At 43.0% G+C, this 23,826-nt stretch overlaps 1 protein-coding gene across 2 annotated transcripts in view; it reads right to left on the reverse strand.

Annotated features, from left to right (window-relative positions):
- Positions 1–256: 256 nt before the first annotated feature.
- Positions 257–23,826, reverse strand: part of NOP58 (NOP58 ribonucleoprotein) — a 581,042-nt gene continuing 557,472 nt past the window's right edge. For both annotated transcript variants that reach the window (XM_044075099.1, XM_044075098.1), the window contains one exon: positions 257–527. In XM_044075099.1, coding sequence (XP_043931034.1) covers positions 474–527 — 54 coding nt within the window. In that variant the 3' untranslated portion in view covers positions 257–473. The remainder of the gene's footprint in view (positions 528–23,826) is intronic.

Genomic DNA, 23,826 nt, shown 5'->3' on the forward strand with positions numbered 1-23,826 from the left:
TTTGTTTATATAAGTATGTATAGCTCAATCTTTGTATACAATTTGTATTCTAGTGTATGTGCAATGTATTAGTTACCATGTTGTGGTAGCTTTTCTCCCCAGGCCTCTGCTGTAAAAGGGTTCTATCCTAGTTGGACTATCCTGGTAAATAAATATAAAATAAATAAATAAAATGTGCATCAGTATTAAAATGTGAAAATATGATGAACCCTGAAACAAGAAAAACAGTAACAATGCAAAACAGAACACCTTTACCTTTTCATTTTAACAGTTTACTAGCTCACAGAAAAACCCCCTAAAATGGGGATCTACTGTGTATTTTTAAGAGTAAATAAAGCAGTGATTTGTTCACTGCAAAGCTGCAATGAACTCGCAGTTCATTCAGTAATTTAAAACAAAAACAGCAAATGCGTTCAAAGAATACAGACTGTACACAAGTCCATAAAAATGTCCATTAAGTTTGCAAAACTCTTTCACTCGTCCTCTTCTTTTATCTTTTTCTTTTTCTTCTTTTTTGTTTCTGTAGGCTGTAAGGGGGAAAAAAAGTTGATGTTAGCTTTATGAACACTGATGTTCAAAAAAAATTCACAGCTGCTTACAGAGATTAAAGAAGGTACAACAAACTGAAAATAAATCTTACAGAAGAAACACTAAAATTTAATATGGCATTTATTTTAGTAACTCAATTAATAAATAGCAACCAAGGACCTACAACACAAAATCACTGCCAACAGAATTCCACTTCTTTCCTAACATCCTGACAGCATACAGTAAACATGAATGAGGTCAACAGAAGCAGATTACCATGAAGTCAAGACAATACTGGACAAAGAAAAAAAAATGGAAGAGACTGTAGATGAACAAAACTGCAGGATAAATGAAATACCTGAAAAAAAAAATGGGGGGAGGGGCTTATAAGTCTGAAGTTTCCTTCACAGCAAGCAATTTCATGAAGACTGCACATCAGAATACACAATCCAGCAACCTTTTCTTTCAGTAATCCATGGGGACAATCAGCCCTTATAATGCTGTGGTAATGTCACAGCTGAAACGCCAACACAGTTTTCATCAACAAACTACTATTCATAAACTTTGCTTACAGATTTTTTTTGTTTCTTCTATTAAAACTAATACAGAAAATTCAGTTAACCGGAACTTGTGCAACAGTCAAACAAAACAAACAAAAAAAACCCGGTACAGAATGAACAATTCAATTTTCGTGTGTTGGACTTTGTTTTCCCCTGCAGAAACATACCTTACGTTTTTAGAATTTTAAAAAGGAAGATAATAAATTCCCTCTCTCCCCAACCTGAGAACAAGTCAAATCGCTAAAATGGCAACACTTGTGCCACACTCAGTTTGCATCAGATTGCACATTCTTTCTCCAATCTCAGTCTCTTCAGCTTTCATACATGCACTCACTTCTCTCTGATCTCTCACACCCACTCTTCAACTTTCATACATCTCTCCAATCTCCCACCTAGAGTTTCTTCTGCTTTCATACAAGCATTCACTCTCTCCGATCTCTCACATGCACTCTTCAGCATTTATACATCTCTTTGATCTCTCACAGAGTTGCTTCTGCTTTCATACATGCATTCACTCTCTCTCAATTCAATTTATTCTAATCCACTCAGCGTGCCATTCTAGCGGAAAAGTTTAAATTATTATTCCAGCCAGGCTTTTAAGTACTCTATTTCAATATTAAAATCAAATCAGTACAGTGTTTATGGTATGGTATCGTACAGGGCACAATATTAAAGCCTATTTTTAATAGCAACTCTCAAGCAGGCAGAAAAGTGCAGTTGTGTACACTTACCATAAATGTAGATGTTAGAGTGTATTCACTGTTGCAGTCATCACACTTGGGTTATCCTGCCAGGGGTAGCCCTCAGTCTGCCCAGATACCAGAGGCTTAGTATTTCTGCTTCAGTTACTGTCGCTCCAGGAGTGGCGTCAGATGGTCAGTGGTATAAAAAAAAGGCAGCTGACGCCATTACATCAGTTTATCTTGCCCCAAATGTCAGGAACCCCCAAAAGAGAGCTAAGTTGGAGTAACACCACCAGTAGAAAATAAATACCAATAGCCCTGTAAGGGTGAGAGAGTGCGAGAGAGGGGGGGTGGAGGGTGGGAAACCAGAATTGCAACAGTGAATGCACTTGAACATCTACATTTATGGTGAGTGTACACAACTGCACTATGTTCTTCGTGTTTCACTGTTGCAGTCCATCACACTTGTGTTGATCCCCAAAGCTGAGGAACAGGTGGAGGCAGTCAAGAAAAGTTGGGGCTGGCTAGTATGCCCTACAGGACTGCGGTTGCAAAGCCTACCATGGATTTTGAAAAGAAAGGCAGGTGGTAATGCCTGGTGAAGGTACGAAAAGAACTCCATGTTGCAGCCTCCAGGATGTCACTGGTAGGGACCCCACTGAGAAAGGCTGTAGAGGTTGAAGTTGCCCTAGTAGAATGTGTTCTGACCCTCTGCAGGGGTGGTTTCCTTGGCGTTTAACAGAAACGGATGCAGTGCGCTATTTTGAGATGGTTTGTTTCGATACGGCTTTGCCCTCTGACCCTGGTACAAAGCTGACTAGTAACTGGTCAGATTTCCTAAAGGGCTTAGCCCTATCCAGGTAGAATCTGAGCTGTCTGTGCACATCTAAAGAGTGCAGGATCCTTTCCCCCTTATTTTGAGGTTTAGGGAAAAAGGTGGGCAAATTAATAGATTGGTTGAGAGCCACACTGGACACCAGTTTAGGCATGAAAATTGGGTTAGTCCTGAGGGAGACCCTGTCAGCATGAAAAATTATGAAAGGTTCCACAGCCATAAGTGCTTGTAGCTCAGACACTCTTCTAGGTGAAGTGATGGCCAGAAGCAAGGCTGTTTCCCAAGCGAGGAATTTTAACTCTGCTGAAGCTTCAGGCTCAAAAGGGTGGGTAGCGTGAGCATTTCAAACACAAGGTTAAGGTCCCAAGCAGGGGTAGGGGCTCTTCTTGGTGGCCCTAAGTTGTTAGCCCCTCTCAGGAACTGTTTGATGAGAGGATGTGAGAAGAGAGGTGGCTCAGTGCTGTAATGTGCAGAAATGGCAGAGGCATGGATTTTAATGGAAGAGAAGGATAGGCCCCTGTGGAGTAGTTCTGTTAGGTAATCCAGGACGAGAGGCAAGCAGGGCTGTGCTGGGTCAGCTCCTTTAGTCTGGATCCAGGAACAATACCTTTTCCACTTGTCAGAATAGGATTTTCTAGTACTGGGTCGTCTGGCTTCAAGTATGACATCTAGGACCTGTTTGCTTAGGCTGGCCACTGGAGAAGAAGTCAAGGAATAAGCCAGGCTGCTAGGTTCAGGGTCTGCAACTGTGGATGCAATAACTCTCCCTCCTGCTGAGTCAGGAGAGTTGGAATCTGGGGGAGGTGCCATGGAGACAACAGGGACAGACTGCGTAGTAGTGGGCATCAGTGTTGGCGTGGTCAGTCTGGGGCAATCAGGATTGCCCTTCGTCTTTCCTCCCTTATTTTGAGTAATACTCTGGTAAGAAGAGAGGGGGAAATGCAAAGACTGAGAGGTTTGCCCACTGAAAGGCTAGGGCATCCACTTTCCAGGCCTTGCTGTGAAGTTCCCTGGTGCAGAATTTGCTGAGCTGGTGGTTGTAGGGGGAGGCAAACAGGTCCACCTTCGGGGTACCCCATTTTTGGGTCACAAGGCTGAAGGTGCTGTGGTTTAACTGCCACTCGTGTGGGTCTAGGAGATTTCTGCTTAAATGGTCTGCCAGAGAAAATCCAAAAGTAGCTGAAAAAGGCAACACCAAAGCAGATAATCCTACAAAACGAGCTTTTAATCCAATTGATTATAAAGACAGTGAGCGCTTTCACGTTATCACAACGTTTCATCAGACTTTAAATAAAAACCATTAACTGCCAACCATAAATAATAAATTCAAACCCTTCTAGCCTATGGTTCAACAGAAACGATGACATTTTAAAATATGAAATTTAAAAAGACATGCTTTATAAACATTTTTCGAAATATATACATAAAGCATGCATCATAAGAGAGACTTCTAAGACGTGCATTCAATGTATAAATATTAATGTAACATTTATAAATGTCACAAAAAATACACACGTTTAAATAAAACTAAAGAATATATGTAGTGTAGTTCATTCTAACTAACTAAAAACAATATATACATATGCATATGTCTAAAAATCATTCACATAAAGCTGTGAAAATTAAAATTCCTAAATGAAGTGACTAATGTGCATGTGGCCTAGCTGATAAATGTTTCAATGTCATCTATCATTCAGTCCACTCATTTTATGTGCTTGCAGGCTTATTATCCATCTACTTTCTCGACCCTCCGTGCAAGTCTTAACATTCCCTAACCTGCCTGATTTTTTAATCAATTCCAATGCTCTAAACTTAAAAGGGTTAGCACATGTTTAGCTAATGCGTTCTTATCTTCTTTATTTATAGCATAAATATGCTCTCTTACTGTTTCTCTGACAGTACTATTGGTTTTACCTACATAGAAGGACTTGCATACCGGGCATTGCGCCAGGCACACCAAGTCCCTTGTCTTACAATCCGCGTATTGTTTAAACACATACTCCTGTCCCGTATCAGGGTGAACAAATGCATTATCACCTGCCATGTATGGGCACTGGCTGCAGCCCCTACAAGCAAATGTCCCCTGTCTGTCTGAATATCTTATAATAATATCAATCTTATCTTGCTCATAACAAAGTAATCGCTTAAGTGATTTTGTATTCCTATACGTTTACCTTGGCCTATTTCCTGCTATCGTGGTGATATCATCATCTACATTCAATAATATCCAATTTCTCTCTATTACTTCTCTTACCTTATTATTCCTATTAGTGAACGGAATTAATCACTTTAAGCCCCTCATTTCCTCTTACATTCAAATCTTCATCAACCCTATCAATATTTATATTCCTTTGGAAGTATGGTCTTCCTTTTCTATTTCTATGTTCCGATGTAACAAGCTGTTTTTCCAACATTGTTTCCTAAACATATCAGTGTGTAATCCATCTTTCTCCTTGCTCAATTGCACATCTAAAAACTGTAACCTCTTCTGGGAACTAACACATTCAAAAGACAGAAAATCTGTTGTCCCATTCAGATATTCCACAAATTCTTCCAATCGTTCACTAGTGCCCTTCCATGCAGGAAAAACATCTACAAAGTGTTTGTAGTAATCAATGTACTCCCCATAAACTCCACTGTTCAACACGTATCTTCTCCCAATATGCCAACACTAGGTTGGCATATGAGTTTGCACATGGGGTGCCCACTGCCACCCCCCTTGGTTGTAGAAAATATTCCTCTTCATATATAGACATTATTATTCAATACAATGTCTAAAATGCATCTCATAATGAGATTCCTTGGCACTCCGATTAATAAGGGCCTGACATACTCCATTCCTGTGTTATTTGGTATGGATGTAAATAAAGAAACAACATCCAGTGAAACCAAAAGTTCATTACCATTACCTGCATCAGAAAAAACATACCCAGCATAGGTCTCTAAAAACTGTTGTGTATCCCTAATTATAATGGATACACCATCTACCACTGGTCTAAATTTTTTTCTCCAAATAAATGGAGTTTCTGTAAGCCATCCCTTCCCCGAGACTATAGGTCTCATATTGGGGTCCATCAAACTTTTATGGACCTTCGGCAGTCCCCTGAAAGTGGGGATAATCGGTTTCTCAACCAAAAAGTATCTGTACAGATCTATGTCTCTTACTCTACATAACAGAAGATCATACAATTCACTATGAACACTTTTTATGATCTTGTCTAGTTGCACCTTACTTAACTTATAAGTGTTATTGTCAACCAACAGTTGCTCCCATTTTTCTCTTATAGAAATCTCTATCCAGCAACACCACAGTTCCACCCCTTGTCTGCCTGTCTAATTACTATCTCAGCATTGTTCCGCAGTCTATTCAAAGCTTCAGACTCTTTACTAGTTAAATTAAAAAAGGCAGGCCTGGTGTGTGACATTGACAATTGTAGTAGATCACTTTCACAAGCTCTTTCAAATGCATCTAAAAGTGGATGCATCTGAGGTATAAATGTAGAAGTTTTCTTAAACATTTTATAGCCATTATTCATATTGTCCCCAATCTCATTTTCAACACCACATTTCTAGTCAACATTTTAATGTCTATAATCACATCCATTAAGTCAGAATTTTTAAACCGTATAAATGAGAGACCTTTGTTCAACAGAGATCTCTCACTGTTGGAAAGTATGTACCTGGATAAGTTAATAATCATGTCCTCTGTATCGGTCGTAGCACCTTGCGCTGAAATTCATACCTCTCCTCTGAACCCTTGCGCTTCCTCACTCGGTTCTGTGGAGACTAAACTTGCCTCTCTGTCTGGCGTGTAGGTAATGGAAAGGAAAAAAAGGTTGTTGCTGTCTTCTACCGATATTTCCACATTCTCTGTGGATGTTGTAGCAGTTTCCTGTTGAACTTGTTGAACTTTCCTCCTGCATCCATGCTGCCCAGGTGTGAGACGACTTCCCTACCTGGCAAACACATGGTGCGCCACCTTGAGCACTGCTGTTCTGAGCTCCCCTCAATCCTTCGGTTTGTTGCCCCACCTGTGCCATTGTTTCTGGTGTAGTCATCGTTGTACCTTCAGTGATCCATCCCTCTCTGCTTGTGGAAGGTGGAACTGCTCTCAGTATGTTGTTGGTAGCAGCATTAGTCTCCAAGGCCACGAGAAGACATTACCCCTGCGGAAATCATTGAAGTCTCTCTCCAACTTCTTCTACTTCTCCTGTAATAACTTACCGTCTGGTGCCGTTAAAACTTCTAGTGAGATCGCTAATGAAGCTGTCCATTTCTGTCACGCTTAAGACGTCCTTGAGCTCATTTCTTGTAGAAGTAATTTCCACGGTCAACACTGCTTCTATATTCTTATACTGCTCAATTAGAAGCTTGATGTAACCATGGCTGGTGTCTAAGTTTAGTTTTTGCCATTTTATTAGCAGTTCAGGATAGGTGGTACCAAATGTAGGCATTTTTAAAACACGTAATCCTCTCGGTACCACCTTAAAACTAAGACACGCATCCAAATGGAGTCTTTGCCATTGCGTAGACGTTAGTCATTTTATTCTCTAACTTTTTTGTCAACTGCAAAACATTCATGCTCCTAAGGGTACTTACTGTCTCTTCCCCTTCTCTTGTCAATTCTGTAGTAGTAAGGCGTAAAAACGGGTTGCTTTCAACATTAAAAAATCTTTGGAAGGAATCACTTCCCTCTACCAGACATATGGTCTGCCAGCGAGTTTTGGTTGCCTGGCAGGAATTGAGCTTGCAGGTGAATATGCGTGGCTGAGGCCGTGTTCCAAAGGGTCATGGCTAGCCTGCAGAGTGGGTAAGAATGGGTTCCCGCTGATGTACCACATTACTGTGGTGTTGTCCGTTTTTATTAGTAGAGGCCCCAGAAAGAGCAGGGATCTGAAAGCTGTCAGAACGTGCTTAACAGCTAGCATCTCTTCTTGGTTGATGTGCAGATGAATTTAGTTTGGGGTCCAGTGGCCCTGAATGCACCTGCCATACAGGTGAGCACCCCAGGCATAGTCTGATGCTTCTGTGGTTAGGGTCTGGGAGGCGTGGGGTTGTGAAAAGGGAAGTTCCTTGTTGTGGTGGCATGCTGCTGCCCACCAAAGAAAATGTTTCCTTAGACAAGGTATCATAGGTATAACAGTTTCCAGGTCCTGAGAATGCTGACACTCAAGGCTTTTTAACTACCACTGCAGTTTCCTCATATGCAGTCTGGCATACGGAATTAATAGAATGCAGGAGGCCATGAACCCTAGACCTTGCAAGATTTTCCTTGCGGATAACTGGGTTCTGGTGGCCAGTTGAGAGAAGTAGCCTGTCAGATAGGCTTGTATTTCTGGAGTTACAAAATGCCATCTGGGATGCTGTGTCCAGGCTTGCCTCTCAGGAATACAATTTTTTGACTGGGGACTAGTTTGGATTTCTTATCGTTGACAGCGTACCCCAGTGAGGTACGTAGTTCCTTTACACGTCAGGTGCTGTAACAGCTTTTCCTGACTGTCTGCCTGAATCAGACAGTCCAAGTAAGGGTAAATTTGAATATTTCTTTGTCTGCAAAAAACAATGGTTGGAGCCAGGCATTTTGTGAAAACTGTGGGAGCAGTGGAGAAGCCAAAGGGAAGTGCAGAGAACTGACAATGCATAGATCCTGCCCTGAAATGTACATATTTTCGGCAAGAATCTCTAATTAGGATATGCAGATACGCATCTGTGGTCTAGAGTGGCTGTGTGAGTATTTTAAATTTTAGTACCACCAGGATGGTGTTTTGAATACATAAATCTAAGATTGGGCGCCAGATGCCCTCTTTTCTGGGTCTGAAATAGAAACCTTGGCCTATCTGATCTGTAGGAACAGGCTGAATTGCCCTTATGGAGAGAGCAGGGAATGAACTTGGTTTTGCGCCTCTGCCCACTCGTTTGGAGGAAGATCTAGGAATCCCTTTGGGGTTGGCAACGTGTGGAAATAAAATTTGTACCCCTGGGACACTATGTTGTGGACCCATCGATCGTTGGTGATAGAGGCCCAGTTATTTGCATGGAAGGCAAGTTTTCCTCCTACGGTCACAAGCAGATGGGCAGAGGTGAGAGGAGGAGTTGAGAGGTCATTGTGAATTCTTTCCATAAAGGGTGGCCTAGCACTCCCTGATTCAGAAGTGGAGGTACTCCATTGCTTAGATCTCTGCATACCCTGAGACTTCTGTCTGGGGGGGGGGGTCTGTTTCCCCTAGGTCTAGTCTGAGGTGGCCTTCAGGAGGCTGGAAAGGACCAAAGTTTTGAGGGGCAATGCCTACTGAACCTTGGAGGCTGAACTTGCAAAAAGGCTGTCTGCATAGACTTAGAATTTTCTTCCATCTTTTTTAAAACCTCTTCTGCTTTAGTGCCAAACACATTGTCTTTGTTTAGTGGTGCGTCCAATAATTTTGATTTGACATGACCTGGCAAGGTCTGTTCCTTAAACCAAGCATGTCTTAAGTACAGAACCTGTGACAGTTGGCCTGCAGGATGTTTCTAGGGCGTCAAACCCACATTGCAGGGTATGCTTACTGATTTAGCTTGCAGAATGCATAAGTTCCTGTAAATCTTTATTTTCTGCAGTCAGGGAAGGTAGATCATTTTTGTTTAATGAGTTCCATGGTTACGCTGCTGGTATTTCAGCATGTGGAACTGACAATTTAATGTTCCAATGGCAAGAGTTGCAGAGATACATACTTTTTTACCCCATCTGTCTAAGGCTTGAGAATCCATGTCCGAAGGGGTGGGATTCTTAGCTGTGGTTGCTCGTATTCCTTCAAGGCCTTGGGAGATGACCTCTGGGTCAGCAGTAGGATTCTTGAAAAGAAATTTGTGAGTCAGGGACTCAGGTTTCCTGGGAGCAGGAGGTAAAGTATCAGGAGTTAGACTGGATTCCATAAAGACATCATCCACAACATCCAGAACAGGAAGGATAGCTAAGGGTCTGTGCTGTGGTAAATCTAAAAATTCAATGAGTCATTTTGGACTGAGAATAATCCTGGCATTCCCAATGGAAGTGCTCTCTCAAAGTATGTAGTATTTCACCAAAAGAAAAATCCTCTGGAGGAGAGGCAGAAGGAATGGATTCCTCTGAATCCTCATAAGCAGATAAGGGCATGTCTTCATAATCAGAAACCTTAGAATCGGACTCTTGGTCAGATAAAGATGCTGGGGACAAGTCTCTCTGTTTTAGCAGGGGAAGGCCGTCTTTCCCCTAATCAGCATGATAATGTCTTCCGCCATTTTAAGCATCTGTGATTGTGGCAAGAAAGCAGGTGCGTGAGAGTTTGGGTTGTCAGTTTTTTAGGCGTAGCTCGTACTCTGGGCCTTAAAAACTCGGTAGTGTTAGAAAGAACTGAAGACGCGAAAGAAGTCGGCTTGTGCTGAATATCGGTAGTGCAATGAATTTCCTCAGAAGCCAGTGCCTGCACAGCGGCTCCGGACTCATCCAAGGTAGAGACATCCACAGGTTCCGTAGTCAAAGAAAAATCTCGTGGCATACCGGACTCCTCTCGGTAGCAGCCTGCGAATTCATCGATGCAGGCATCAGGGGTTGTGAAAGCGCCTCACTGTGTACTGGCGAACTGGCGAGTAGCTTAACGGAAGCATAGTCAGCAATTTTGAACCTGTGTGGTCTGTCTCCCTCTTTATCCTTGTGTTTTTTTCGGAAGATCGGTAGTCGGACGGCTTACCGAAGCCATTTCGGAATACGGAGATCAAGAGTGAAAGTACTTAGCTACAATAAGGGCCAGACAATGAATAGTTTGGGCAGTTGAACAAAGCACAAAACCGGCAGCGAGGGACATTGTTGCCTGGGCCTAAACAGATGACGCAGTAAGAATGGAAATCTCTGTGTGGTATTTGATTGACAATTCTCAACTTTCTGACATTAGTTAGAGCAAGAAAAAAAGGATCCCAAACGAAAACTTCAACTTCAATTTCGGAAACGAAAACTCAAGTAGCAGCCAACAAGCATTCGTACGAACTGCTTCTGCTTTGGGCTCCTCGGCAAGAAAGACTGGTGTAATGGCGTCTGCTGCCGGTTTTTATATCACTGACTACCTGACGTCAGTCCTGGAGCAACAGCGAATGACGCAGAAATACTAAGCCTCTGGTATTCAAGCTGACTGAGGGCTACCCCTGGCAGGATAACCCAAGTGTGATGACTGCAACAGTGAAACACGAAGAACATCTACAGCTATCCGGCATCTACCAATCCCCTTGGATGCCGGTTAACAGCATTTACTGTAACAGGTTTCAAGATGGCGGTGTACTAGACCCTCCTAGAAAGGGGCTAGCAAGTGCTGTTGCTATTGTGAAGTGGGCCATTACATGCCCAACTAGAGTTCAAAGAACACATCTGGTTTTCATTCTCTAACACCATTTTTCTTTTTTGGACTGTGTGGAAAGAGAAAGAGGATAATGGCCTGAATTGGAGACCACTCTCACCACATTGGACATGAAGGTGGTGGTGGGGGTTTTGGTTGGTTCATAGGGTTACTGTCCTTGTGGAAAATGAGAGAAGGTTGCTTGTTCATTAAGTGCTTGCCCTTCAGAAAAACAAATGGCAGATGCTGAGGCCTCTGACAGTCTAAGTCACATATTTCAGAGGTGCTGCAGCAGCAGGCTCAAATGAGGACTTTCCAATCTGGTTTAGGAACTAGAGTCGAAAGACGCGTGTGTCATACCCTTTAAGGAACTGCTTTAATGGTAGGAATATATGAATGTGGGGATCCCAAAACAATCAGACAGACATACAGCAGATACATGCACATTCAGTGAGGTGTAAAAATCAAAACTTGAAAGGTCTGGCAGACACTTCAGGACTATCAAGGACTGGTTAGAGTCCAAGGCCATTGAATGGAATCAGAGAAAATATTTTATACAATGTCAGGTGCTACGTCCTTGTGTTTGGATTCCTTACCTCCCCCATATCAAGCACACCTTCAGCAAACGTGCCTTAAACACCACCACTGCTACATCATACATGCTTTCAGCCATAGGAGTCTTCAGGCTGAAGTACATGACTGTAGCCTTGTTTCTGGATACGGGTCCATATGCCGAGGTAGTGACAAAGTACAGTTGTGTACACTTACCATAAATGTAGATGTTAGAGTGTATTCACTGTTGCAGTCATAACACTTGGGTTATCTGCCTGCAGGTAGCCCCCAGTCGGCCTGAATACTAGAGTCTCGGGATTTTTGCATCGGTTGCGGTCGCCTCTTCCATGACGTCAGGAGTATAAAACATGCAGCAGACGCCATTACATCAGTTTTTCTTGCCCCAGATGTCAGGAGCCCCCAAAATAGGACGCTATTACTTGGTGTGGAACACCTTCAGTAAAAAGTAAATACCCCTGCCATAAAGAGGATAGTTAGAAAAGATATAGAAAACCAGGGGGAGAGAGGGAAACCAGGACTGCAACAATGAATACACTCGAACATCTACATTTATGGTAAGTGTACAAAACTGTACTATGTTCTTCGTGTTGCAGTCATCACACTTGGGTTGATTCCCAAAACTGAGGAAGGGTGGAGCCAGTCAAGAAGTGTTAGGGCTGGCTAGCAGGCCTTGTAAGACTGCTGTAGCAAATCCAGCTCTGGATTTAGAAAAAAAATAGGTAAGTGGTAATGCTTGGTGAAGGTGTGTATAGAACTCCATGTTGCAGCTTCCAGGATGTCCCTGGTAGGGACTCCCTGCGAAATGCTGTAGAGGTTGAAATAGCTCTAGTGGAATGAGTTCTGATCCCCAGCGGGGTAGATTGTCCACGGTGCTTGTAGCAGAAATGGATGCAGTGTGCTATCCATTTGGAAATGGTTTGCTTTGAAATGGCCTTGTCCTCTGCAAAGGCTGGCAAATGGATGGAATGGTTTAAAGCCACACTGGATACCACCTTGGGCATAAACCTGACGGGAACCCTGTCAGCATGGAAAATAATGAAGGGCTCCATCGCCATTAGTGCCTGTAACTCAGACACTCTTCGTGCTGAAGTAACAGCTAGAAGTAAGGCTGTTTTCCAAGAGATGAATTTTAACTCTGCTGAAGCAGCAGGTTCAAAGGGGGGGGGGGGGGGTGAGCTTCTCCAGTACAAAGTTAAGGTCCCAGGTCGGGGTGGGAGCTCTCCTAGGGGGCCTTAAATTGTTAGCTCCTCTCAGGAACTGTTTGCTGAGAGGGTGAGAAAAGAGAGGAAGCTCAGTATTATAATGAGCTGAGATGGCAGAGGCATGAATCTTAATGGATGAGAAGGATAGGCCTCTGGAGCAGCTCTGCTAGGTAATCAAGTATACGAGGTTAAGTTGGGCACAGTTGTGTCCTTTCCTTGGGACCGACTCCAAGAACAATATATTTTCCACTTTTCAGCATAGGATTTCATAGTACTATGCCTTCTGGCCTCAAGGATGACATCCAGCACCTGTTTGTCGACAGACGCTGGTGGTGCATTTAGGGAATAAGCTACGCTGCAAGGTTTAGGGTTTGCAACTGTGGATGCAAAATCTGTCCCTCCTGCTGAGACAGCAGGGAAGGTGTGTGATGTAGGTGTCAGGGTGGCACTGCTGTCAGACTGCATAGGAGTGGGTACCAGTGCTGGCGTGGCCAGTTTGGTGCAATAAGGATTGCCCTTGTCCTGTCTGATCTTGAGTAGTACTTTTGAGAGGAGGGGCAGAGGAGGAAAGGCATAAATTGAGAGGATTTCCCATGTAAAGGATAGGGTGTCCACCTTCCAGGCTCTGCTGTGAGGGTCCCTGGTGCAAAATTTGCTCAATTGGTGGTTGGGGGGGGGGGGGACAAAAAGGTCCACCTCCGGTGTTCCCCACCTCTGGGTTAGAAGTTTGAATGAGTTGTGGTCCAGTTTCCACTCGAGGGTCCAGTAGATTTCTGCTTAAATCGTCTGCCAGTGAATTTTGCTTGCCTGGCAGGAATTGAGCTTGTAGGTGCACTTGGATGCTCAAGGCTGTGTTCCACAGAGCCACGGCTAATCTGCAGAGTGGGTAAGGAGGAGTTCTACCCTGCTTATGTACCACATAACTGTGGTGTTGTCTGTCTTTATCAGGAGCTGTCCTGGAAGGATAAGGTATTTGAAGACTGTCAGAGCATTCTGTACAGCTAGCATCTCTTTTTGATGGATATGCAGGGGAATTTGTTCTGGGCTCCATTTGCCTTGAATGCATTTGCCTGCCATGTGAGCCCCCCATGCATAGTCTGATGAGTCTGTTGTCAGGGTTTGAGCGGCAACGGGTTGAGTGAAAGGAAGTCCCTTGTTGTGGTTGCGTGCTTCTGCCCACCAAAGGAACGCTGCCCTTAGACAAGGTATGATAGGAATCACTATTTCCAGGTCCTGAGAATGTTGACACCAGAGACTTATGTACCATTGAAGTTTCTTCATATGCAGTCTTGCATATGGAATTAGCATAATGCATGAGGTCATGAAACCTAGGGCTTGCAGCAATTTCCTTGCACATAGATGGGTTTTGTTGGCCATTAGCTTGAAATAGTTTGTAAAATGGACCTGCTTTTCTGGAGTGAGGAATACCATCTGGGAAAGCTGTGTTCAAGCTTGCGCTCAGGAATACAACTTGTTGGCTGGGTAGCAGTTGTGATTTATTTTCATTGATGGTGTATCCCAGTAAAGTTAGAAGTCCTTTTTACAAATGCCAGGTGCTGAAACAGCAGATCCTGACTGTCCGCCTGAATCAGGCAATCTTCCAAGTATGGGTAGATTTAAATATTTCTCTGCCTGACTAAACAGGCATCCTTTGCTATCATGAGAAGAAGCTGCTGCAGTGTAAGCATTCTGAATTTTGGGACCACCAGAAAGGTGTTGGGAATTGATAGATCCAGGATAGGGCACCAAAAGCCCTCTTTTCTGGGCAACAGGAACAGTCTGGAGTAGAAACCCTGTCCCCTTTGTTCTACTGGAACAGGTTGAATACCCCTGATATGAAGAAGGGAAAGTACTTACTTTTGAGCCTCTGCCCAATGGTTTGGAGGAAGGTCTGGCAATCCGCTTGGAGTGAGTGGAAGTAGAATCTGTATCCCTGGGATACAATATTTAGAACTCATCGGTCCCGAGTAATGGACATCCAGTTTTTTGCATGAAGGGTGAGTTTTCCTCCCAGGGGTGCAAGTACTTGGGCATGGCTGGAGTAATGGACATGCAGTTTTTTGCATGAAGGGCGAGTTTTCCTCCAAGGGGCGCAAGTACTTGGGCATGGCTGGGAAGGATAATTAGAAAGTCATTGTGAACTTTTTCCATATGGAGGTGGCTCACCACTCCCTGGTTTTGAGGAGGAAACACTCCATTGTTTAATCTCTGCATACCCTGAGACTGTAGTCTTGCTGGTCTGTTTCCTCTGGGTTTGGACTGAAAAGGCCCGAGTGGGACTGGAAACGACTGTTTTTTTTGAAGGCCAATGCCTACTGAATCTAGGTGGCTGCACCTGTAAGAAATCTTTGACTGTTTGCATAGATTTAGCTTTTTCTTCCATCTTTTTAAGAACTGCTTTTGTGTCAAACAAACCCTCCTGATTTAATGGAGCATCTAGTAATTTTGCTTTGATGTGGTCAGGCAAGACTTGTTCCTTTAGCCACGCATGCCTTCTCAGTAAAGACCCAGTGACAGCAGCCCTGCAAGATGCTTCTAAGGCATCAAACCCACACTGCAAAGTATGTTTACTAACTTGGTTTGCAGAATGCATTAACTTTTGGAAATCTTTACTTTCTGCACAATCTGGAAGTAACACCAATTTTTGTTTAATGAGTTCCATAATATGTTGCTGGTACTTCAACATGTGTATAACAAATTTTTGAAAATGAAAAAAATCTTACAATTTAACTAAATCTGACTGGTTAGAGTTAACTAGACTTAGAGGGTGTTTAAAGGATTTTGTGTTCAGGCAAGCTGATAAGGGTGGAAATTGGATCATAATGTCAAAAAAAAAAAAAAATATGAAAAAATGGCGCTTGAACTACTGAAATGTGAAGTGGACTGCGCAGTTAACTGACAACCCAGTAGATGAATATACTATGAACTACTTGAGAGAGCAGAGAGGTTAAGTTTTTTGGGTAAAAAGATGTAAAGAAACTGGTAGTTAAAGATGCTACTGATCCTTATTTTTATGTTATACCCAAAGTACATAAAAGTATTACTAAACCTCCAGGTAAGGCCAATAGTGTCCGGAGTGCATTCTTTTGTAAGTAATGTAGGTACTTTCTTGGATTCGGTTCTGAAAGGGTATTTGGAAAAGATTCCTTCTCATATTAAGAATACTCAGAAACTTTGTGAAAAACTAAGTAAAATACATTGGAAAGAAGAATATTATTGGGCGTCAGATGACGCGAGTTCTCTTTACACTTCTATTAGCAAAAGATGTAGTATGGAAGTTTGAGATCATGGGTGATGGCACTAAAACTAGTTTTGTGTTGAGGTTATTAGAGCTTTAACTCACAATTACTTTAGGTTTGAAAAACCGATTTACCTGCAGAAAAAGGGTACAGCAATGGGTGCTCCTTATGCACCCTCTTATGCAGTGATATATATGGGTTATTTTGAGAAATTGTATATTAACGCTGAATTTTGGAAGAAACAAGTAGTGCTGCATGGTAGATTTATTGTTGACCTTTTCTTTTTGTGTAAGGGCTCACCCATAGAATTTGAGCAGTTTATTGTAGATATGAATTGCAATACACATGGTATTAAATCTTCCACAAATTTTGGTAACTATTATACAATTTCTGGATTTTGAGTTTTATGTGGACAGACATCAGGCAATTCAATATAGGCCATATAGGAAGCCTACAGCAGTAAATAACGTTTTGTTTGCGACAAGTATGCATCCTTCACACTTGATCAGCTCTTTGCCTGTGGAGGAATATAAGCGAATTGCCCACAACACTTCTGAGGAGGAATGCAAAGTATCATTTTTGATGGATACAAGGGAGAGACTGTTATCTAGGGGTTATGACAGAGTAAAACTTGACTGGATTTAAAAAAGATATTGGAAGGTAAAGAATTTCCGTCTAATAAGGGACAAACAAGTAAAAATAGGAACCGAAGTATGAAGCCCGATTTTGTAGGGCATGACATTTTTTTTTGTTTCTAAATATTCATTTTCACCCATAATGAGAGAACTGCTTTTGGATTTATGGCATTTGGTATGTTTAAATGAGGCAGTTGGTGATGTATTTCCAGGGGTAGTAAAATTTTCATATGCAAGATATTCTAACCTTTAAGAAATTGTTGAATAAACCTTTGTCTGTATCTGATGCATTAGTTTTAGGTTAATTTTCTTGTGGAAAATGTAAAGTTTGTCTCAAAATCAGGAACATTTCAGGAGGTTTAATAAACAATAGAAAATTTTTAACAAGGACAGGTTTACTTGTAATTCATGTGGAGTAGTGTATGCCATAGGAAGTGGATGTGAAAAAATAAAATGGTACATAGAGCAAACCAAAAGGTCTGTTCAGATCAGAATTCTAGAACATTTGGGTGATATTCGGAATAAAAACTTTAGGAGCCCTGTGGCAGAGCATGTTTGTACAGTACATAGGGGTGACGACTCCACATTTTTTTTAGTGTGTTGGCTAGACCTCCAAGTCAAAAGTAGTGAGTTGAAACAAAAATTGAATGTGCTTGAAAGTAGGATGATTTTAAATTATGGTACTTTGACACCCAAAGGGTTAAATTTAGAGGTAGAGTATGCTTAGATTTATATTTAATGTACAGTTTTTTAGATGCTTATGTTTATACTAGGTTTATGCTACCAACTGTTTGAAGTGTTAAGAAATGTTTTAATGTGTTATGAAATGTAGTATGAATATGAGAATAAAATAGTTAAAATAGGAAAATGTATCTTAAATACGCATGGGTCGCTTTAGGATCATAGGCAATGGAAAATGTTTACATATAATGTTTATATGTATTGTTTATATACTACTATGAAATTTTTATACATATACAATTTTATAATTATTAAGCAATCTGGTAGTGAATTGATTTATTAATTCATGGCCCACCTGATATAAAAGTAGGATGTGTCTGAGTGTATGTATCCTTGAAGGCAAGGAGCCGAGGTACCAGATGAAGTTATTGTGAAGTAAAGAAAGTCTACTACCCTTCTACTTGTATTTTTTTGCTACTTCAACATGTGAAACTGGCAATTCAAAGCCCTGATGGCAAGAGTTGCAGAGGTATATACCTTCTTACCCCATCTTTCTAAAGCTCTAGCATCCCTGTCTGAAGGGGTAGGGTTTTTGGCTGTAGTAGCCTTTAGGTCCCTGAGAAATGGTCTCTGGATCTGCAGTAGGATTCTTAAAAGAGAAATTTGTGAAAATCAGGTACTCTGTAGTACCTGTCAAGTTTTCTAGGCGCTGGTGATGTCAGGAGTAAGACTGGACTCCAAGAAGACATCTACAATATCCAGGACAGGGGGTACAGCTAGAGGCCTGTGCTGAGGAAAATCTAAAAATTCCCAGAGTCTCTTTTTGGACTGAGGATAGTCCTGGCATTCCCAGTGGAAATGCTCTCTTAAGGTATGCAAGGTTTCAACAAAAGAAAAATCCTCTGGAGGAGAGGCAGAGGGAATGGATTCCTCTGCATCTGAGTCCTCACAGGTAGAGAAGGGTATGTGTCCTAGTAATCAGAAGGGTCAGAGTCATCAGACTCCTGGTCTGTAGAATCAGAAGGAAATTAAATTCTTTGTCTTTTGGCAGGGGAAGGCTAGCTTCCCCTAATAAGAGTAATAAGGTCTTCAGCCATTCTAAGCATTTGTTTTTGTGGCATGGGAGCATGAGCATGCGCTGTTGGACATCGGTTTTCTAGGTGTAGTGCGAACTCTGGGCCTGAGAAACTCGGTAGTTTTAGTTGGAAATGAAGTTGTCTGTTTAATATGAGTATCGGTAGGTCGGAATACACCTTCAGAAGCAGGTGCCTCCACAGCGGCTCCAGACCCATCCAAGGTAGAGACATCTGCAGGTTCCATAGTCGAAGAAGCATACCGGACTCCTAAAGGGTCTCAGCAGTGGCCTGCAAATCTGTAGAAGCAGGCATCAGGGGCTGCAAAGGTGCCTCACTGAGTACCAGCGGACTGGCGACTAGCTTAGCGGAAGCGTTGGCAGTTTTTGACCTATGCAGTCTGTCTGCCCTTTTTCGGAAGATACGGAGAAGGAGATTTAGCTATGAAAATAGCCCAACGAATGGTTCAGGCGTTAAAACAAGGAACAAAACAGACAGCGAAGGACGTTGTGGTCTGGGCCGAAACAGGTGACGCAGTAAGAATGAAAATCTCGGAGGTATTTGCTTTCCACAGGCAAAACAATTACTAATTTTTTCTGACATCGGTTAGAGCAAGAAAAAAAGAACCCTTAACGGGGTACTTAGCTTTAGAAGACTCCTGGTCTGAAACTCGAAAAAAAAAAAAAAAAAAAAAAAAATTTCAAGTAGCGGCCGACCGGCACTTGCAAACTGCTTCGGGCTCCTTCTCGGCAAGAAAGGCTGATGTAATGGCGTTGGCTGCATGTTTTGTACACCTGACACCATGGAAGAGGCGACAGCACCCGAAGCAGAAATCCCAAGACTCTGGTAATCGGGCCGACTGAGGGCTACCTGCAGTCAGATAACCAAAAAGTGTGATGACTAACAGTGAAACAAGAAGAAAGTACAGTTTTGTACCTACCATAAATGTAGATGTCCGATAGGAATGCATCTGCAGTCCTTACAAATGGGTTGTCCTGTCGTCAGGCAGCCCTTCGGTCGGCCGGATTCCAAAGTCTGGGTCTGGCCTCGGCTGGTGTCGCACTTTACCCGACGTCATAGCTGCAGTTATTCGGGTATAAAGGCATCAGCCGACGCCATTTTCCTCAGTGTTTCTTGCCCCAGATGCCAGGTGCCCTCTAGGAAGGCTAAATTTGGATAAATGCAAATGATTCCAAATAGTAGAGAGCAAACAAAAATAAGCATGTATGTACATATATACAAACAAATACACCATAATAGATTCCCCCAGCTAGCTACAAGATGGGCAAATACCCTAGGAGTACCACAGAGGGGAAGGAGGGTGGGTAACCCTGACTGCAGATGCATTCCTATCGGACATCTACATTTATGGTAGGTACAAAACTGTACTATGTCCTTCAAGGATGCATCTGCAGTCCTTACAAATGGGTAGAATACCATAGCCAAACTGGGGAGGAGGAGAAATGAAATTATGGTGTAGTTAAGATCCCTTGCAAAACAGCAGTGGCAAAACCTGCTCGGGATCTAGAGTATAAAGGTAAATTATAATGCTTGGCAAATGTATGCACGGAGCTCCAAGTAGCAGCCTCTAAAATGTCTTTGGTAGCCACTCCTCGTAGAAAAGCTGTGGTAGTGGCTGTAGCCCTTGTAGAGTGAGGCCTGATGTTTTCTGGAGTTTTCTTCCCATGGTAGGAGTAACAAAATCTAATGCAATTTCCTATCCACTTAGAGATTGTCTGTTTTGAAATTGCTTTTCCTTCCATTCCTGTTGCATATGCTACCAATAGCTGGTCAGTTTTTCTATTGCCCTTGGTCCTGTCCAGGTAGTAGCGTAATTGTCTATGCACATCCAAGGTATGCAACAGTCTTTCTCCCCTGTTCTGTGGGTTGGGGAAGAATGTAGGTAGGTGGATAGCCTGATTCAAAGATACTCTGGAGACCACCTTAGGCATAAAAGTAGGGTTTGTTCTCATGGACACACTATCTTGATGGAAGATCAGGAAGGGCTGTACTGCCATTAATGCCTGTAGCTCAGATACCCTTCTTGCTGAAGTGATTGCCAGCAGGAAAGCAGTTTTCCATGATAAGTATTGTAATTCTGCTGTTTCTGCTGGTTCAAAAGGAGGGAGTGTCAATTTTTCTAGCACAAAGTTCAAGTCCCATGCTGGCAATGGTGGCTTCCTAGGTGGTTTTACATTTTTAACTCCTCTCAGAAACTGCCTGAGCAGAGGATGTGAGAAGACTGGAGGATCCAAGTCGTATTCTGCTGAAATAGCTGATGCATGAATCTTAATGGAAGAATAGGACAGGCCTTTGTGGAAGAGCTCTGCCAAGTATTCCAGGATGTTGGCTATGTTTACCAGTGACACATTTTCTCCTTTTGCATTACTCCAAATAGAATATCTTTTCCATTTTGCTGAATAATTTTTCCTTGTTGAGGGTCTGCGAGACTCCAAGATAATGTCTTTAACCCTTTGGGATAAATTTGGGTTATTTGTTCTTATGCAATGTTCCAGGCAGTCAGCTGCAGTGTTTTCAGGTTTGGATGCAGGGTGTTGTAGTTGTTCTGCGTTAACAGCAAGGGAACAAGGGGTAGGGGCCATATTTGTTCCCGAGACATGCTCCTCAGTAATGGGTACCAATGTTGTCTTGGTCAGTCTGGAGCTATCAGAATGATCCTTGGACGGTCCTCTTTGATCTTCAATAGCACCTTGTGCATCAAAGGAAGTGGTGGGAATGCATATGCTGTCAGGTTTTTCCAACTGAAAGATAGGGAGTCCACCTTCCAAGCAAGTGGGTGGTACGTCCTTGTGCAGAATTTCTTTAGTTGGTGATTGCGTGGGGATGCAAATAAGTCTATTTGTGGGAATCCCCATTTTCTTGTAATGGTTTTGAAGATGTGTTTAAAGCAGACAGGTCGAGAATAGGTCTCCATTTGCTTTCTTTTCTTGGTACCAGGAAGAGTCTGGAGTAAAATCCCTGTCCTTGCTCCATAGATGGTACCTTTTCCACAGCTCTCATCCTTAATAATTGAGTTATTTGTTTTAGAGCTTTTGCCTTTTGATTTGGAGGTAGGTTTGGCATTCCTCTCTTCCCTGGTAGAGTATGGAAGTGAAACCTGTAACCTTGGTCTATTGTCTGCAAAATCCACTTGTCTCTTGTGGTGTAATGCCAGTTTACTGAAAATAAAGCTAGCTTCCCGCCTAAGGGTGCTTCTAGTTGTTCCCTGGTAGGCGGTGCTAGAGCCAAGTCACTGTGATTGTCCTGTAGTAGTGGTGGTGGCTGTGTCTGTGGCTGCACCTCGCTGGTTGTTGCCCTGCCACTGGCGTCCCCTGTAGGCACCCCTGGATTGACTTCTGCCTCTTGAACGCCTATTCCTGCCTCTCTGAGCTCTGGAGGAGTCTGGAAAGGACCAATTCTTGGAGGGCCAATTCCTGCTAAACCTTGGAGGTTGGACCTGTAAGAAATCTTTCACTGTTTGGACAGATTTTGCCTTCTCTTCCATCTTCTTCAGCACCTGTTGTGCAGGAGAGCCAAACAAATTGATCTTGTCCATGGGAGCATCTAGTAGTTTTGATTTAACATGGTCTGGTAAGGCCTGCTCTTTTAACCATGCATGCCTTCTGATAACTGTGCCAGTCATGGCTGATCTAAAGGAAGCCTCCAGTGCATCATAGCCGCATTTTAAGGAATGGTTACTGACTTGCTGAATGTTATGTACCATTTCCTGAACAGATTTTTTGTCTAATGGTTCATCCGAGGACAGCTTTTTGGTTAACTGGTCTAGCATAAATTCTTGATACTGGATCATGTGGAATTGACAGTTCAATGCCCTAGCTGAAAGAGTAGCAGAAGTGTAAACTTTTTTACCCCATCTCTCTAAGGACCTGGATTCCCTTTCAGAGGGGAGGGGGGTTTTTGGCAGAGGTAGCTGCTACAGCCTTAAGACCCTGGGAGATAGTCTCGGGATCTGCAAAAGGAGCCTTATACAAATGGTAATGCGTGTCCGGGACCCTGTAGTACCTATCGGGCTTAGCAGGGGCCGGAGGTAGTGAATCAGGAGCAGTACAAGCATCATTAAATGCATCATCTACAACAGAGAGAACTGGAGGTATGGCTAAAGGCCTATGTTGTGGTAAATGCAGAAAAGTTCTAAGCCTTTTTCTAGAGTCTGAAAAATCCTGGCCCTGCCACTGAAATTGTTCCCTCATAGCATGCAAGGTTTCCCCAAAGGAAAATTCCTCAGGCGGAGAGGCAGAAGGAATGGACTCTTCAGCATCAGAGTCTTCATAAGGGGAGAATGAAGCCTCTGGAGGGTTTGTATTATCTGAATCAGAGGAATCATCTGTGGAAACTGGCTCAGGGGGCTCTGCTCTAGGCCTCTTCTCTGGAGGTGGGTGAGAGGCCCTGTCTGGGTGAGATTGGGATCCCCGGATTAAAGAAATGAGATCCTCTGCTAGACTAAGCATTTATGAACTAGAGCTAGGCCTGTGAGAGGGGGTCTTAGCAGGCACAGATTTAGTAGTTTTAGCTGCTTTAGCCCTGGCAAAGGCCTTAATGGACATGGATGCAGGTGGCCTAGCAGCTCCACGTGCAGGGTAGAGATATCCAAGGGATAGTGTCAGATAATTCCTGAGAAACTGCAAGAGCAGGAGGGATTTCAGAAGCCGATTCCACCAGGTTGGAAGAGGCCTCGGTAGGAGGTAAGTTTTGGCTGAAGGAAGAACCGCTTGCTCGGTTTCAGCGAAACCGAGACACTCGCGTTGGCTAACCGCGTTTCGCCGAAACCGCAGACCGCGAGTGTCGGTCCTTTTCCGCGCTTTTAGATATTTGCGTCGGAGGATCCGACGGCATAATGTAAGCAAAATCGAGCGAAAAACTCCTCAGCAAATTCGACCGATGTCTAAGCGTCCGTCGGTTAAAAGAAGCACAGGCTAGACAAGCTGCTACGCCGTGGTCTGGGCCTAAACAAGGTAAGCAGTAAGAGTGGAAATCTTTATGAGGTATTTGTTTCCCACAAGTTAAACAGTTATTCACTTTTTCTGACATCGGCTGAGGCAAGAAAGAGTCCCCAACGGGTACTTAGCTTTTAGAAGTCTTGGTAGTAGTAGAAGTATTCGGTAGTAGTAATCTCTGGTTCTGACCAACCGGCACTTGAACAGCTTCTGCTTCGGCGCACACGGCAAGAAAGACTGAGGAAAATGGCGTCGGCTGATGCCTTTATACCCGAATAACTGCAGCTATGACGTCGGGTGAAGTGCGACACCAGCCGAGGCCAGACCCAGACTTTGGAATCCGGCCGACCGAAGGGCTGCCTGACGACAGGACAACCCATTTGTAAGGACTGCAGATGCATCCTTGAAGGACATCTTCCTCCATTCCTTACGCTCCACAAAAAAGGAAAAGGTGCAGCCTTGACCAAGAGAGGGGTTATAAGAAGCATTTCTGGCCTGTCCTTTTCTTCTTGACTACCGTGAA

This window comes from Protopterus annectens, chromosome 6.part0, assembly GCF_019279795.1.
Source record: "Protopterus annectens isolate FY-2018-M chromosome 6.part0, PAN1.0, whole genome shotgun sequence".
Lineage (NCBI taxonomy): Eukaryota > Metazoa > Chordata > Ceratodontiformes > Protopteridae > Protopterus > Protopterus annectens.